Source organism: Miniopterus natalensis, chromosome 9 (assembly GCF_054644295.1).
Source record: "Miniopterus natalensis isolate mMinNat1 chromosome 9, mMinNat1.hap1, whole genome shotgun sequence".
Lineage (NCBI taxonomy): Eukaryota > Metazoa > Chordata > Mammalia > Chiroptera > Miniopteridae > Miniopterus > Miniopterus natalensis.
The window spans coordinates 28,555,811-28,571,340 of NC_142089.1; the positions used below are offsets into that span (position 1 = coordinate 28,555,811).

The window sequence follows — 15,530 nt, forward strand, 5'->3', positions numbered from 1 at the left end:
AGAGCCTGAGTTCCATGAGCAAGCCAAAGGAGCTTCACACACCTTTGTAGTAATCTTCCTAAGGTCATGCGCCACTCCGCTCAAAAGCTTGCCAATGCTTCTCATTCCTACCCAAACAAGTCCAGACGCCCCAGGCGGGCGCTGTTTTCAAAGCCTTCAATTACGTGCCCTCAGACCACATGTGCAGTATAGCTTCTTAGTGTGCCCTGGGTGTCTCCCCGCACTGGGACTGCTGCCCTCGGCCTCCTGTTGTTAAAACACCTCCACCTTCAAGGCCCTGTCAAGACCTACCTCCTTCCTGCAGGCTCTCAGTTATCAATAATCCCTCTCCATCCTTTGAGCTCTCCTGTCGTTTGATTTACATCGCTCCCCTGGTGTTTATCGCCTTCTAACTTAAAGGAATGACTTCTTTAAGGATCATGTCTAGTTCTCTTTACTGTCCTACAGCCTCCTTGGAGAGGTTCCTGTAAGCCCTGGCACTGCCTCTTGCTGAACGAAGATATAAATGAGTGGCGGCAAATGCTCTGTCTGCTCTCGATGTCTGAGCCTGAGCCGCGCTTCTCAGTGTCCCCACTGTGCTCTAGCTTGCTCAGGCGGCTGCATTCATAAGCTCCTGTCAGATTCTTTCAGGGAGGGGGGTAGCTCTTCCTCGGGGTGACTGCTGAGCCAAGTCTGCCTGCCCAAGGTCTCAGGGGCACTTGGCTGCCTCTGCCCTGGGCCCTCCTGGAAGAGGGGCCGCACCAAGCACCCGCCTGTGTGCAGCGGCAGGCGGCCTGCGGGGCACTCACCACTGCCGAGCCTCAGGAGCAGCACGTCCTGGAGCCTCCGGTTGAGGTCTCGGAGCTCCTTCATTTCGGACACGAGTGCCCCGTACTCCTTGAGCTTCTTGGCCTGCTGCACCAGCTGCCTCCGAGTCCGCTCCAGCTCCTGCTGGAGGTGGCGCATCTCCTCCTGCTGCTGCTGGTAGTTGCGCAACAGCTCCTCGTACAGAGCCCGGGGCACGACGGCATCCTCCAGACTGTCCATGTCCTCAGTGCCCGGCGAGGCCTCCACGAAGACCTCCTCCGAGCACGTGCCGTGGCCCAGGCTCAGGCCGTTCTGCTTCTCCAGCCGGGCCACCACGGCCTCAATGCTCTTGTGCGCCACGTCGCTCGGCTTCCGCCCCTCGGGTCTCTGTGTAGGACAACGAGAGTCAGTTCAGGCAAGGGCAGCTGGGACTTTTCGTAGACTGCAGCTCAGTATTTCCCCAGACAATCCTAGAATCACAGAATCACAGAACATCAGTGCTTGGAGAAACCTGTGCAAACATGCAGTCAAAACCCTTCATTTTACAAACGGGAAACAGGCACAGAGCCGAGAAGGGTCTTGCCCAAAGTCACACGGTCAGGTGGTGGCAGAAGACGGACTCTGTTTCCCTGGCCAACACCTTTTCCATCCCATCACTCTGCCTCTTGGATGTGCGTTAGACCATGACCACACTCCCCAACTCCCCAGCCCCCCGCCCCACCCACAGGACCTAGGCAGTGACTTGCTCACAGGGGCGCTCAATGTACATTTGTGGAAAATCAGGGAGAAATCGTGACAAGCCAAGTCATCCCAGGGGAGTCACCACTCAAATCCCTTCAACAACAACAATATAAAAGTGCAAAAAGGGGCATTCCATCAAGCAACCTTCTCCTCAAGAATGCTTTAATTGGGAAGGATACGAAGAACTCTCATCTCCTCTCATCTAGGGCGGCAACCGCATCTTATTTTCTCTGTTCCTCCACTCCTACCCAGACTGGCACTTGGCAGGGGCTTGGTAAATGTTTGCTTAACCGAAAAGTTGAAAGAATGCTAGCATTGAAAGGTTCTTCAGTTGAACAACCTAGTCTTACAGGTAAGGAAAAGACAGCTCATAGTGGGGAAGGACTAGACTCAGGGTCACGCGGGGAGCTACAGAGCCGAACCCAGAACCTGAAGTCTAACTTCTAGCCCTTGGTTCCTTCCCCGCGTTCACCAGCCTCGCCTTGGACACCAGCCAAGTTGAAGCTCAGCAAGACAGTGATACAGAGAGGACAGTTCATGGGGAAGAGAATTACTCAGGACTACACAGGGGCTTCAGCTGCTGGAGGAAATTCCAGCTCGAGTGGACAAAGCTTCCTTTGAGGGGGAGTGGGAGTGACAGGACCAACGGAATTCCTCAGCCAGGGCAGGGGGGTAGGAGCTCTCCTGATTGGGGGCACTTGTGGGAGGACACAGATTCCAGATGACTTAACTGTGTCAGTTCAAGCCTGCCTCACTAAGTTTCTGTAAATTTAAAAGAAAAAAACAAACATGACTCTGAGATTGAGTTTCATGACAAATCCTATCCTGTCATTTTATTCACTGGGATGAGGTGCTGCTAGTCTAGATGAACCTGTCAGCTAAAATTGTAAAGACCACTTTAGTTATCTGTCTGTACCACGCCAGGCCAACATAAGGCCACCAAGGGCAATGACCTCAACTGGCTGATCACCACCACCCTGGGGACTGGCACAGGGCCAGGCCCATAGCAAGGGTGCAATGAATGCATGGAATGAACTTGGCTGCATCTCTTGGATTATACCTTGGGAATGTCCTTGACCTTGTGTCCAGAATCAGACCATGGTCAGTGCAGAAGGCATCCGTCTTTCTGCCCCCTTCCCCTGTGGTACCCACTGCACAGAAAAAACACTTGGCTTGTTGAACAAGATTTTCAGTAGGTTTAAAAGTGAAGGCTGGAGGAGACCAACTTGGATTCATACCAAAGAAAATGCAACCTCATGCAAAAGTTATCTTCCAACCCATAAACCCCCTTCTGTGAATCAGGCTCACCCTGTTCCTAGGGAGTCTACCTCTCGCTGTTTGGGGCAATCAGATAGTGACCAGCTTGGATCTGCTGCCCGAGAACATTATGCTTAGTGTTCCTGGAGCTCAGCACAGACCTCTCCAGAGCTGTGGGCCAGAGAAAGACACTGTTCCAAACCCTCAGGAGCAATGACTCTGCACAGATGGTGCAAACAGGACCGTGCTTGGTGGCACAGCATGAGTCCGGGCTCCCTGGGAGGCTGTCCAGCAACCCTCTCCTGACCTGTGACACCAGGGGACATCTATATGGTAAGAGGAGGCCAGACTAGAACTCTCTAGCTATTAAAAATCTAAAAATGCTCCCACATACTTCCAGAAAAAAGGAAAGGTTTTGTTACCTTGATGTGTCTAAGCTGTAAATCTTCGCCCCCGTAATCTTGAACCTCCCCATCTTCTTCTACGTGACTGAGAGAAAGTCTGGGGATTTTTATTTTCTTCTGCATCACACTGTTTTCAAGGTCAGATTTGTCTTCTAAAATGCGTATCAAGAGAACAAGTTTCATTATGAGTCAAAATGCTAAAAATTGCCCATATCCTTAAAAGCTAGAGAATGATGGAGGCCAGACCAGTTAAACAGGAAAAGCAAACAAACCCAGGGCCTGTTCCCTCCCGCATGCGGGGGCCCTAGGAGCAGCAATGCACCTCTAAGTCTGGGATCGGGGTGTTTGCTAAAGGCGCTGCCGTGCAAAGTGCTGAAGTGGCGTCCAATGAATTTGGGGTTTCTCTATGTACATCTTAAAGGGTGGCCTTTTATGGAAGTCTAGGACCTAAGAACTGGGATCACCCTTAGATCGCTATCTGGCGTAAACTAAACTAGCACATGAAACCCTCAACAACCGAGATTTTTGTAAGCCAAGTGACTTTCCAGAAAAAGTTGATGGGTTTTCACCAGCTCGGGTGCCAAAGGCACGAAAGGGATGACAGCTCCTATGGAGGTAAAGCCTCAGCTGGAAGGACAGGGGCCTCCCAGGCAGAGGACAAGCTGAAGTAAGACAGATATAGAAAGAGTAACAAGTGACATTTACTGCCTTTTTACTGGTACCAGGTCACAGATGACAGTTTGAGGGGCCTCAGCAACCAACTGGTCCAACACTCTCATTTTACAGATGAGGATGGAAGGGGATTGTGGGGAAGCCAGGAGTGGGAGCCAGGCATCTGGTACCCTGCCCAGGCCCTGTGTGTAGTAACAACACACATGAAGTGCGCTATACACTGTAAAGTGCTGCACAACTCCAAAGGGATTTTTTTCTTCCCCAAGTTATCATACCAACTTCAGATAATCTGAAAGAATTTTTTTCTCCAGCCTGGATTTCAAATTTTATTTCCCAAATCAGTCTCTCAGAGTGGATGTCAAAAGTAAAAAGTTTGGCCCGGCCGGGAGTGGCTCAGCGGTTGAGCGTCGACCTAGGATCCAGGTGATCAGGGTTCGATTCCCGTTCAGGGCACATGCCCGGGTTGCGGGCTCGATCAATGACTCTCTCATCATTGATGTTTCTCTCTCTCTCTCTCTCTCTCCCTCTCCTTTCCTCTCTCTGAAATCAATAATGATAAAAAAAAAAAAAGTAAAAAGTTTGAACAGGAGCGTTCCAGAGACAGAAACTTGAACATACTCTGGAACTGGCCCCTTGAGGTAAAAACACAAGGGTCTTGTTTAGTGGGGTGGGACTGAGACTCTGGGAATTACAGTGTCTTACATTCCTCAAAGGTTCCCACTGCTATATCCTCAGGGCGGTGTCTAGCATGCCACCCAGTGCTGGAGGTAGCACAGGGCGAGGCGGCCGGTTAAATCCAGCCTCTGAGGGTCTGTGTGTGTGAGTGTGTGTGTGTATGCGTGTGTGTGCACGTGAGCACATATGTAATTGTGCTAAACATGCTCTTACACTTCCCCAGGCCAGGCTTTTCTCCTCCCAACTTGTTAGTAAAGCTGAGAAGGAATCTTATAAGCTCCTAACTGTTCCAGAATGTAGTCAAATGTCAAATCTTCCCAAAAGGTCTTAGGAAGGGAACCCGGCTGGTCGGAGGTGGGACTCTGGTATGAGAGAGACCTCAGTGTGAAGCTCAGCTCTTCCATGACAGGGTGAGGAGGGAGGGGAAGGCCTTAGCTTGGCTGAGCTCAGGTGCCTCCTCTGTAAGGGGAGCGGGGGGCGTGCGATGACAGCAGTCATTCACAGAACTCGCTGCATAATGCTCCGGCACACAGTAGGCACTCAATGACCGGGATGCTAGAATTGCTATTATCAACATGCTAGGGAACCTTTTATTTCTGTAAACAAAGATATGATTTAAAAAACAAAGGAATGACTTAAGAACAGAAGGAGTGTAAGGAAACTGCCCAAGAGAAAAAGAGGAAGCCTTTGTGAACAACCTCTTCCTGAGCAGAGATGAAGCAGCCTTCCCCACTACCCGGAGGGGCTCGGGCTCCATTTCACAAGCAAGGCCTGCTCCTGTTCTCTGTGTCCATAAAGTATACCCAATGGGTGAGGCGTGACCCACCCAGTGGGGATGTGGTGTTTCTAAAAGAGTAACGGCTTCCTTCCAATAAATCACTGTGCCTGTTTCTGAGCCAAGAAGCTGCTGAGGTGTAAAACCTAAAGAAAGTACTCTAAATGAAGGTGTCCTGAAACAGGACAGTGGGTGTTTTCACATGTGAAAAAAAACAATGGAGAGGGGAAAGGAGGGGGAGGGGGAGGGTAGGAGGAGTGGGAGAGGCCCCCTGCTAGCCCATCTAGCTGGAATGCCTCCCTCCTTCCTGGTCTGGCTGACAAACTCCACTCAGCCTCCACTCGTCTCCTTCTTCTTCAGAGGTCCCGTTCCCATTGCACATTGCACAGCAGGTCCTTCAATAACAACATTTCATTCAACATGTTTCCTTATTGTTGATGAGATGCCATAGGAACTTAATTCTTGTTTATATCAAGTAGCCTACAGTAAAACTGGTTTCCTTATACGCTGTTTTGCTGTAGTCCCAAGAACCTATCAAGGACGTTAAGTGAGGACTTACTACACATATCTCCTCTGCAGCCTATTTTCTTACTTTGCTGCAATGATCTGCTTTAAGATCTACCTTCCACACTGGACTGTGAGTAACCTCAGGGCAGGGCCCATATCATAGGCTTGGCCATACAGTAGGGGCTCATCAAACAAACATGTTCAATGGAAGAATGATAAAGAATAGGGTGTACCAATAATCATATGAAAAGGTGCTCAAAATCATCACTCATTAGGGAAGTGCAAATCGAAAGTGAACTGAGATACCACTTTCACTAGGATGGCTATAATAAACAAAGAAAAACAGCAAGTGTTGGGAGGATGTGGAGAAAAGGGGGGGAGGGGGAGACGACTGTAAAATGGGGCAGCCACCATGGGAAACAGTTAGGCAGTTCTGGAGTAAACAGTGAGAATGGTGGCAGAACATCGTGAATATGCTCAGAATCACCAAATTGTACACCCTTTAAAATGGTGTATTTTATGTTACATGAATTGTACTTTCATTTTAAAACAGGCTACCACTGGTGAAATATCTACTACCTATCAGATTCTACCATGAGGCTCTTCACATGTTACTACACCTCACGTCAACCCTGCCATTAAGTATTATGAGCCATAGTTTTTTCCATTGAAGGAGAAATGAGATTCAAAGAAGGCTTCTAAGCCACACAGATTAGGAAGGTGCAGAGCCTGGATTTGATCTAGGTCTCTCTGCCTTCCCAGCCTCAGCTCTAATCTCTCTAAACACATGCCTGGAACATGGCAGAGCCAGAATAACTGCTGAATGAATGGATAAAAGCTACAGATATGGACATCCAAGTCCCCCAACCTGAAGTTCAAAGCAGAAGACCACTCTACTCTTGCTCTCCTACCAGAGCTGTCTGTCCTCAGGAAGTCCCTAGAGAGCAGTAACCACCCCCAGGTGCAACAGAAACAGACTGAAGCCAGCCTCGGGGCTTGAGTGGGTTCTCTGAAAAGGCAGGCTGAGCGGTACAGGAAGGTCTGAGGAGGCAGGAGTAAGTTACAAAAAGGAGCAGAGGCAGATAGAGCCTCTAATCACAAGCCTCCTGACCTGGATCCTGGCTGCTTCCATGCCTGGCCAGGGGGATCTTGAGGCTCCTCTGAGAGCTAACTAGCTCCTGGCTCCACCCTAATGCTCATCAGTCTCCTCCTTGACCAGTGCAGCCTGGATGAGGGCTCAGGAAGCCCTGGGCCCCCATTCATCCTTTTCTGCAGCCAGTGCACACTTACTGAGCCCATCTGGGTTGAGCACGATGCGAAGAGGCCCTTGCCTTTTGGTCCCTGACAACCAGTATATTCCAAGAACCTCAGCCAGAGTGCAAGTTTTGACTTGCTGAGGGACACTGGCTCACATGGGGCAAACCTCTAGCCTGCAGGCTTCCTGACTCCAGTCTTGAGTTGAAGGCGGTACCCCACATCCGTATCTAGTCCACAGAGGTTGACTGCTCATTCAGTATTATCATAAAAAGTGAAGAAATGATTGGGAGAGAGGCCCGGGATCTAATAAAAACAGTCCAGTCTTCTGAATCAGGTCGTTCTGGTTTGGAATTCTGGCTCTGCTACATGCTAACTGTGGGAACATGGGCAGGCTACTGGACCTGTCCAAGCCTCAGTTTCATTATCTGTAAAGTGGGGATAATCAACTGTTTTCTGGAAGGCAGTGCATGCAAAGCACCAAGCACAGTGTGCAACTTGCCATAGGTGTTCAATCCATAGCAGCTGTTCGGCTACCCTGTAGGTTACATGCTTGGCTTTTATCCATGGCAAAAAGAACTGCTGAGGGTACCTGGCACTTTGAGACATGATGGAAGAGATGTGTTAGGAAGATTAATGTGGCAGTGGCAAGCAAGACGGATGAGGTGTTAGGAGGAGACTGAACATAGGGTGACAAGAAGCTATAACTCTTAGCTGGTCACATTAATGAAGCTGAATGATGGTGTGGATCACCTAAGACAGCAAGTAACTTCATGCGTTGTTTTAATGTGGCTTTGGAGTATGCTTCTGGCTTTGAATTCCAGGAAACCACACAAGAAACTAGCAGTTGACTCAGAAGGATGAGGAAAGCTCTCTAGTCAACCATTGCAACTGCTCCAAGCTTAAGACCAAATAATGTTTTACTGTGAACAGAGATAAATGGGTAGCCTCTGAAGAGACAATCCTCACTTGTTCTGACTTTCTGATTCTTTTATTTCAGGGTGAAGAAAACTACCAAGAATTAAAAAAAAAATAAAAAATAAATCTTTATTGATTTCAGAGAGAGGAAGGGAGAGGGAGAGAAAGAAACATCCATGATGAGAGAATCACTGATCGGCTGCCTCCTGCACACCCCCTACTGGGGATCAAGCCCACAACTCGGGCCTCTGCCCTGACTGGGAATCAAACCTCGATCTCCTGGATCCTAGGTCAATGCTCAACTGCTAAGCCACGCCTGGTTGGGCAAAAACCACCAAGAATTTTGATATCAACTATCTCCTCTTCTTTTCCAGCTACAGAAAGTCAGCTAATGGTATTCACTCATTCAACAAATACTGAGGAACCACCTACTATGTGCCCAGGCCCTGTGCCAAGTACTTTACTAACATCACTATATTGAATCCCCATAATAATTCTATCGAAGAAGAAACTGAGGCTCATAAAAGTGAGGTGGCTTATCTAAGACATGAAGCTATTAGTTAACAGAGCCAGAATGTCACATTACATCTGCATGACCCTAAGGCCCTGTCCTTACCATCTAACTATCTCATACCAACAAAAGAGAAGTGACCCAGTTGCTGTAACTTCCTCCACTGAGGAAAAGGCACACAGGTAATGGTGAGTGTGTCAATATAACTTCCCAGTGCCGCCTTTCTCCTAAGACCTCGCCTATATTATTGGAGATTGCTGTGATACATTCCCAAATTGAACTAGGCACTATACAAATATGACTTGATGTCAAACTCCTGAACTACACAGGCTGATCAAGGCCACCGAGCTCTAAATAATCCTCAAACAAAGTCCCTACTTAAAGCCTTAAAACATTGTAAAAGCTGCTCTTCAAAAATATAGAAGAACTTGGTATTTGTTATTAACGTTAGGGGAGAAATATCCCATTAAACTGGTGAGGTGGGGAAGAGGGTAGACGTAACAATAAGCAAACTGTGTTTTAGAAAACAGGCAGGGGAACAGGAAACCCAGTGCAAGTCTGTCTTGGAAAGTGAAGAGAGCCTGAAGAAGTTGCAGTATGCAGTTAAAATGGAAGAGGCACTGTCCTGACTCCCATTTTACATATAATCGTGCTGGATAATTAAAAGAATCCAACGACAGAGAGTTTAATGTGTGTGTGGGTTTGTTAATTAGGAGGAAATTCTGGGAGGCTAAACATAAATTGTTTTACAAAGGTTTGGCTTGTTTTAAAAATATCTATATGAGAGTTTAAAGTTTTTCATCTGTTTAAAAATCCTGTAAAGTGTTATGCTTGCATTAAAAACAGACAAGCCATGGAGAAGACATGCATGCTGCATTCTCTGGCCTATGATGTTGCTTTTATAAAATCCAAGGCAGACAAAATCCTCAAGTTTCAAGGACTGTATCCAGTCAAGACAACAAAAGAAGAGTTCTCTGCTGTGATGCGGCAGAAAGAAACCAGGAGACACTGGTTTGAGGCCTGGCTCTACCTCTGGGCGACCCATCACCTCTCGGTGTTCTCTTCTGTAAGACCTAAGGACTAGAATAGAACCTCAACAGGCCCTTCCAGCTGTGTGACCACCGGCAGCCGCAGGGACTTCCCGGTCTCTTCCTTTTCTGTGCAGTGCAGGGTAAGAGCAAGTGACTGAATTCCTCCAGGTGGGCCGCCTGAAGAAGGAATGTCCTGCTGAGGCCATGCAGACGGGGAAGGAGGAAACGCTGCACAGGTTTTAGTAGGCTACCTCGCTCTCACTCCCCCTGCCTCTGACCTTGGCTTAGGGCTGGGCCATGGACAAAACTGGGAACCTCATCCTGCTCGCTCGTTTTTCTAGCGACCATCACGTGCTTCACCAGGCTGTTGCCATGGTAATAAGTAGCACCAGCACAAACGGAGGCACAGAGGGTCAAAACATGCCTCTCGTGAAAACACGTGAAAGTTAAATCTGAAGCTTGTCTGCTACTTACCTGTGCTTGTTCCTCCAGATCACTCCTTTCCACAAAGGTGGTACCCGTGACTAAGCAAGCTGTTCTCTCAGCAACTCTGAGCCACTGTGGTCCTTAACAGCTGTCTGTGTTTAATGAGTACCTCCTATGTGCCAGACACTTTTCCATATTACTTTGCTAAATAACATTGTGGGCAAGGTGACTTCTATCTCCATGTTAAAGGGGAGCACCTGGAACTCAGAGAAGTGAAGTAATTTCCCTAAGGTCACACAGCTTATAAGTAGCAAAGTCCTGATTTGAACCCAGATTGTCTGACTTCATAGCCTACCTTATTTCGGCTCTCTAACACTTCCTCCTTGACACTTAAGGAAGTGACTAAAGGTCATATAATCAAATTCTCTCACAGGCCAGGGTTCTATTCCAGGATATTCCTGCCCTGCTTGCCACCTCTGGTGACAGGGAGCTCATCACCATGCCGGACTCCCTTTCCACAGCCCATCTGCTTTTTCTCTGCTGTTACTACATTGCTTCCACCAATCCCTATGAGTTCCATTCTCTGGTCCTAACTCTGCTTTCTGGTCCCAAAGAGCAGTTCTGACCCTTCCTCTCCTGGGGCAAAGCTCAAACATTAAAAACTCACAAAATATTGTGCCATGCAAATCTTTTATTCTCTTGCTTAGATATGTAGCTATCTTATCCTATGTCTCGCCAGTGAATTCTGAGGAAAAAGTAGTTATGTAGTTAAAAGAAACAAAAAGAAGCCTAGATCTAGGACCCAAAGACCTCCCTTCTCATTTTATTCCTGAGACACCCATCTGTCCTGTTTATCACCTGATTCTCTGTGGCTACTCCTTCCCTGTCACCTTCTCTGAGCTCTTCTTCGCTGAGCTCTTAAAGGCTGGTGCTCTGAAGAGCTCTGCCTGCATGCTTCTCTCTCTGCACCCTCTCCACTGGGACCCCACCTGCCCGTGGCTAACAGCTTCCACATCGGATCTTCAGCTCAGTTTCACAGTGCCGTCCTGAACCTCAGCCCGAAGGCCGAGTGCTCTCCTAGAGTTTGTGCCCAGATGTCCTGTGGGTCCCTAAGATTCAACATGTCTCCAAACAAACCCATCACCTTCCCTTCTAACTGACTCCTCTTCTAGAGTTCCCCACGGAGGGAGGGGAGCCCAAATTACTACCTCATCAGCACACACATCAGCCACAACCAGTCAGCTCCCAAGTCCCATGGATTCGCCTTCTTAATACATCAGGTCCATCACGGCCATTGCCACCTTGGTTTAGGTTCCATCCCTTTGACTGAACGGGCTCACGCTTCTCCACAGCCTTGCCATATGGGAAGACCTGGCCCACTGCCTGGCACCTACAGCACCCACTCAACACTTGTTTGAACAGCTCTCTTCGCCAGGGCTAACGAGAAGACCCACCTTACAAGGGTGTAGACAGAGGACGTGCAAACTCCCAGCATTGAACCAGGAACCTGGTGAGTACTTCATAAATGTTTAGTAAGTTAATCCTTGCAGGTGAAAACCAATGGCTCTTTCTCCTCCTGCATTTCCCTCCAGTACAAGGGTGACCACCGAGTATAACTCAGTATCTGCAGAACCTAATGCGCCAGAGAAATCCTCTTCAGGGTACCTATGCTTTCCTGGTCAGCATTTTAAAATGAAGAGTACACACTTCTCTCTCTCTCTCTCTCTGAGGAGCTTATAAGACAAAGAGGGTAGGTACAGTGGAAAGAGAATTAATCTTGGAGTCAAATATCTAAATTTGAATTCCACTTTTCTGGTGTGTCTATAAAAATAAATAACTGGTGTGCTCTTAAATAACAACATCCACAAAAAATGAGCAAGACCTCAGCTTGCCTGGGGCATTTTTCTTTTTTCCCCCTGAACCAGAGCTCTGAAGTGCTGGGTAACACACATTGTCTAATGGTAACAAGTATGCGGTTTCTGAACAAGACAAATCACATCAGACCAAACCTCCAATGGTTAACATCTCAGCAGAATCTGCAACGGATGACAGCAGGCAAGTTCCAGTATTTGCTCCAACATACATCAGTAGAACATGTCAAAACCTAAATTAAAAGTTTTCACTCGCTTTTTTAAAAAAGAAATAAATCCCTTTGTTGGCAGTCTCCCACTGATGACATGCAACAATCTCTGCATATGAAATCGGCTCGGCCCTGGCTTTGCTGCTAACTTCATAGATGTTCCAAAGTGTTTCTGGAGCAAGTGATCTATTTGGACCAACGATGCCAAGCTGGGACCTGAGCCCTGAATGAACTAAAACGATCAAAGCAAGAAGAACGTGGCTTTGGAAGCTGTTTCCCCCAAGCATGGGGTTTCTTCTAGTCAAGGGAGTGATAAAGAATGTTGACGTTTTCCAGATGAACAAAGTTGAATGAAACCTGAAAATCCCACTGCAAGTTTCTGTTCTCAAAAATAAGTTGCTGGTACAGAGGTTCCTATGCCCCCTACTTCCTCTCCCCAAGCATACAAAATGCACCTGGCTTCCTAAAACTCCTTTTCCATATGGGCTGGCTGGTGTGGACTAGGTGCCGGGCACTGATGACACAGAGACAGGGCAGGCAGGCCTCAGTCCTGGAGGAGTTCACTGTCTGGAACACAGGCACATTCAGGGCTAACCAAGACAAGACACAAAATGCTAAGATCCAAAAGCAAGGAACAAGCAAAGTGAAAGGAGAGCTCTGAGGAGGAGGGAGAGCCTCCTTGGGGCAGAGGGTAGAACAGGGAACACCCCTGAGCAATGTATTTTGTCCACTCCTCTATCACAGCCCTCAGCTTTGTGGGCCAGAAACATGTCACATGTCTGCCTTCCCCACTGGAAGGTGAGCTCTGTGGGCAGAGGCCCGGTGTCAGACCATAATTAATCTGTCCTGGTTGGCTCAAAGGAGTGCCTGAGGGTATGTTCTCAAGGTGGCACAAAATACCGATCATCTGGGTGGGTAGGGCTGGAGAAGTGAGGTGGGGCTGGGTGCTGTGAAGGCCAGGCCAAGAAGCTGAAGCTTTTCTCAGTAGACAACAGGGAACTGCAGAGGCTCTAAGGAGAGCAGTGAATTGCTGCACTGGTTTAGATGAGTGAGAGCTGAGGCAGGCCTGAGTGCAGGCAGTGGAGCTGGGAAGGAAAGACTGAAAGACAAACTGCAAAGCCCACTGAGAACTGGTCCCTTCTCCACACTCCCCCAGTGTCTGGCTCTACCTCTGTAGCTTTTGCGTCCAGCCCTCTGACTACACACTTCCTGCGGGTCATGCCCATTTCTTCTTCATCCCTCTGTCCCCGACAGAAACCCTACAAAGCAGGGCGGAAAAGTTAGCTCTTGTTTCCCCTCGGTCACGCTCTCATTTCAGTCCCAATACCCAGACATGCTGGTGCACTGGTGCGTCTGCTTAGTAGAGCCCTGGGCCTGGCACGCAGGAAGGGACAAGGGGGCACAACAAAAGGAATGTAGCACACCCAAATAGTAACAACACAGCAGAGGCGCCTGGATAGAATGGCACAGGCTTTCAAGAGTCTGGGTCTAGAGAAACCAGTTTTGGCCCCGCAAAGAACACAAAATTCAATACCATGAGCCCCTTAGCAGGCTGGATTGCAGCTAGGTAACGGTGAGCTCTCCAAATAGGTAGCTCTCACTTTCACAACCTGTTCGGCAAATAAATAAGAGTGAGCCAGAAGAGACCACAGTCCAAAGGTAAGCCAAGTCTTAAGTTACGTGGACCCTCCATGGAGAATGGAGCTCCTTTGAGATTTCCTCAGGAAAATGACAACTGAAGGGGGGCGGGGGCTGGCGTGTGGGCACTGCAGGTAGGAGGCGGGTAAGAGGAGAGGAAGAGCAGAATGGCTTGAAAACTCAGAATCTAACACTGTCCTCTGGCTTGAAACCTGTAGTGAACTGTAAGCTTCATGGAGAGTTCTTCAGTTTCCTTTCATTCGTTTCAAGCCTCCTGTGTGGCTGATGGGAACATTGGCTACTTTACAAAGGTGAGTGTTCAATGGGGGCCTGGCACTGGGAGACCTGGGTTCCCAGTCTGCCTTGGTCATTTATTAACTGCAGGCTACAGGCAAGTCTCTGAGCCTCAGTGTCCTCATCTCTAAAATGGAAATAATAACAATAGCAATCTCTACCTATAGGGTCACAGGGAGAACTAACAGATAATGCATAGGCATATGGCAAGACTGCCAATAAAGGTGGGCTTGTTCTTTTCCCCTGAACTGAAATCGTGACTTGGCAAGAAAAGGGCTAGACCCTAGGGTCTGACACACACTAAAACCACGGCGTAAACTACTATAAGCCGGAAAAATGTGGAGTTCCACGGCAGCTGGCTTTCACATTTCCTGAACTAGAAGAGGTATGCCTGCAGGTGGCTCAGGGCTGGCCTGGGCCAAAACCAGTAAAATAATACACTTCTCACCAAAAGCCATACAGTGGCCCCGGAACTGCCTCTGAAACCACTGTGGTGCCAGACAGGGTGTAATTACTCAGCTAATTCACAAACATAGAGCGGCTCTGCTGCCCCTTGAGGGCTTACCTTCTCGTTTGGTGCCACAACACAGTGGTATTTACATCTAGGAGATGGCAGAACACGAGCTCCTTAAGATGATGACACTGCAAACAGCTCTCAGAGCCACCACATTCAAGTCAAGATGGGGTTTCAAGTCACAGGAAAAAGGAGAGTTTTTCCTGGATAAATGAATCCCAAACCCACCCTGGCCCTTCCCATCAGGTCTGCAGCCAGGCAGCAACTCCCACTTAAAAATTAAGCAAGATTGGAATTCAAAATGTGGTCCACCAACCTCAAGTTGTTGGTTTGTTTCTTTTTTCCTTTCTCATACCCCCCAAAAACCTGAAGAGAGGTGGGGGGAAAGAGCTTTGCAACTCACTTTGCTCAAACTGGAGCCCTGCTTCTCTGGATCTACTGTTCTGCCAATTCCCAGGTCTTGCCTAGGTTTTTTTAAATAACCCCAGAGATTTACCAGCGTTTCAACTCGGAGGATGAATTGTTTATAGATTCACGATTTATGGTCCTCAGACCAATAACTACATGTGTTTTACTTATGTGGACTTCCATTGATTTTTAAAATCAGAGTCTGTGGGGCTGCCATTGGCCTAAGCAGCCTCTGAGCAGTGCTTGAAGAGCCACGCAGTGTTTGTGTTTGCTGAGTGAATAAGTGGATGAATGAACACTCTAACAAAGGAAAACAGCTACTGCACACTAACACGCACACACAGCACCGACTCCTGACCCACATCACTTCCCCTCTCCCAAGGCCCTTACAGATCTAGGAGTCTAATGCAATCAGCAAGAAGCAAGCTTTCTTTTCTCTTAGCCAACGGGAAGCTAAGGTTACAACCTAGTTACAACTTCCTCAGGTTTATACTCTTGGGGAATTAACTCCTAATCTTTTCCCTCAGGTAATTAAAAGCAAGTAAACAGATAAAATAAAACCTAATCAGCCACAAAGGTTTCCCTTCTCTACATACTTCCCCTCATTCTGCTTTTCTGGCCCGTGTCCCCAGGTGTTGT

The 15,530-nt window shown here is 48.1% G+C and overlaps 2 protein-coding genes across 4 annotated transcripts in view; both read right to left on the minus strand.

Moving 5' to 3' along the window:
* AGBL4 (AGBL carboxypeptidase 4) overlaps nt 1-15,530 on the minus strand; it is a 692,884-nt gene that overhangs the window by 135,040 nt on the left and 542,314 nt on the right. The window lies entirely within an intron of this gene.
* BEND5 (BEN domain containing 5) overlaps nt 1-15,530 on the minus strand; it is a 44,672-nt gene that overhangs the window by 27,471 nt on the left and 1,671 nt on the right. For all 3 annotated transcript variants that reach the window (XM_087820418.1, XM_016215921.2, XM_087820419.1), the window contains exons 2-3: nt 3,207-3,340; nt 789-1,173 (exon numbers count right to left, since the gene is read on the minus strand). In XM_087820418.1, the coding sequence (XP_087676544.1) occupies nt 789-1,173; nt 3,207-3,340 (519 nt within the window). The remainder of the gene's footprint in view (nt 1-788; nt 1,174-3,206; nt 3,341-15,530) is intronic.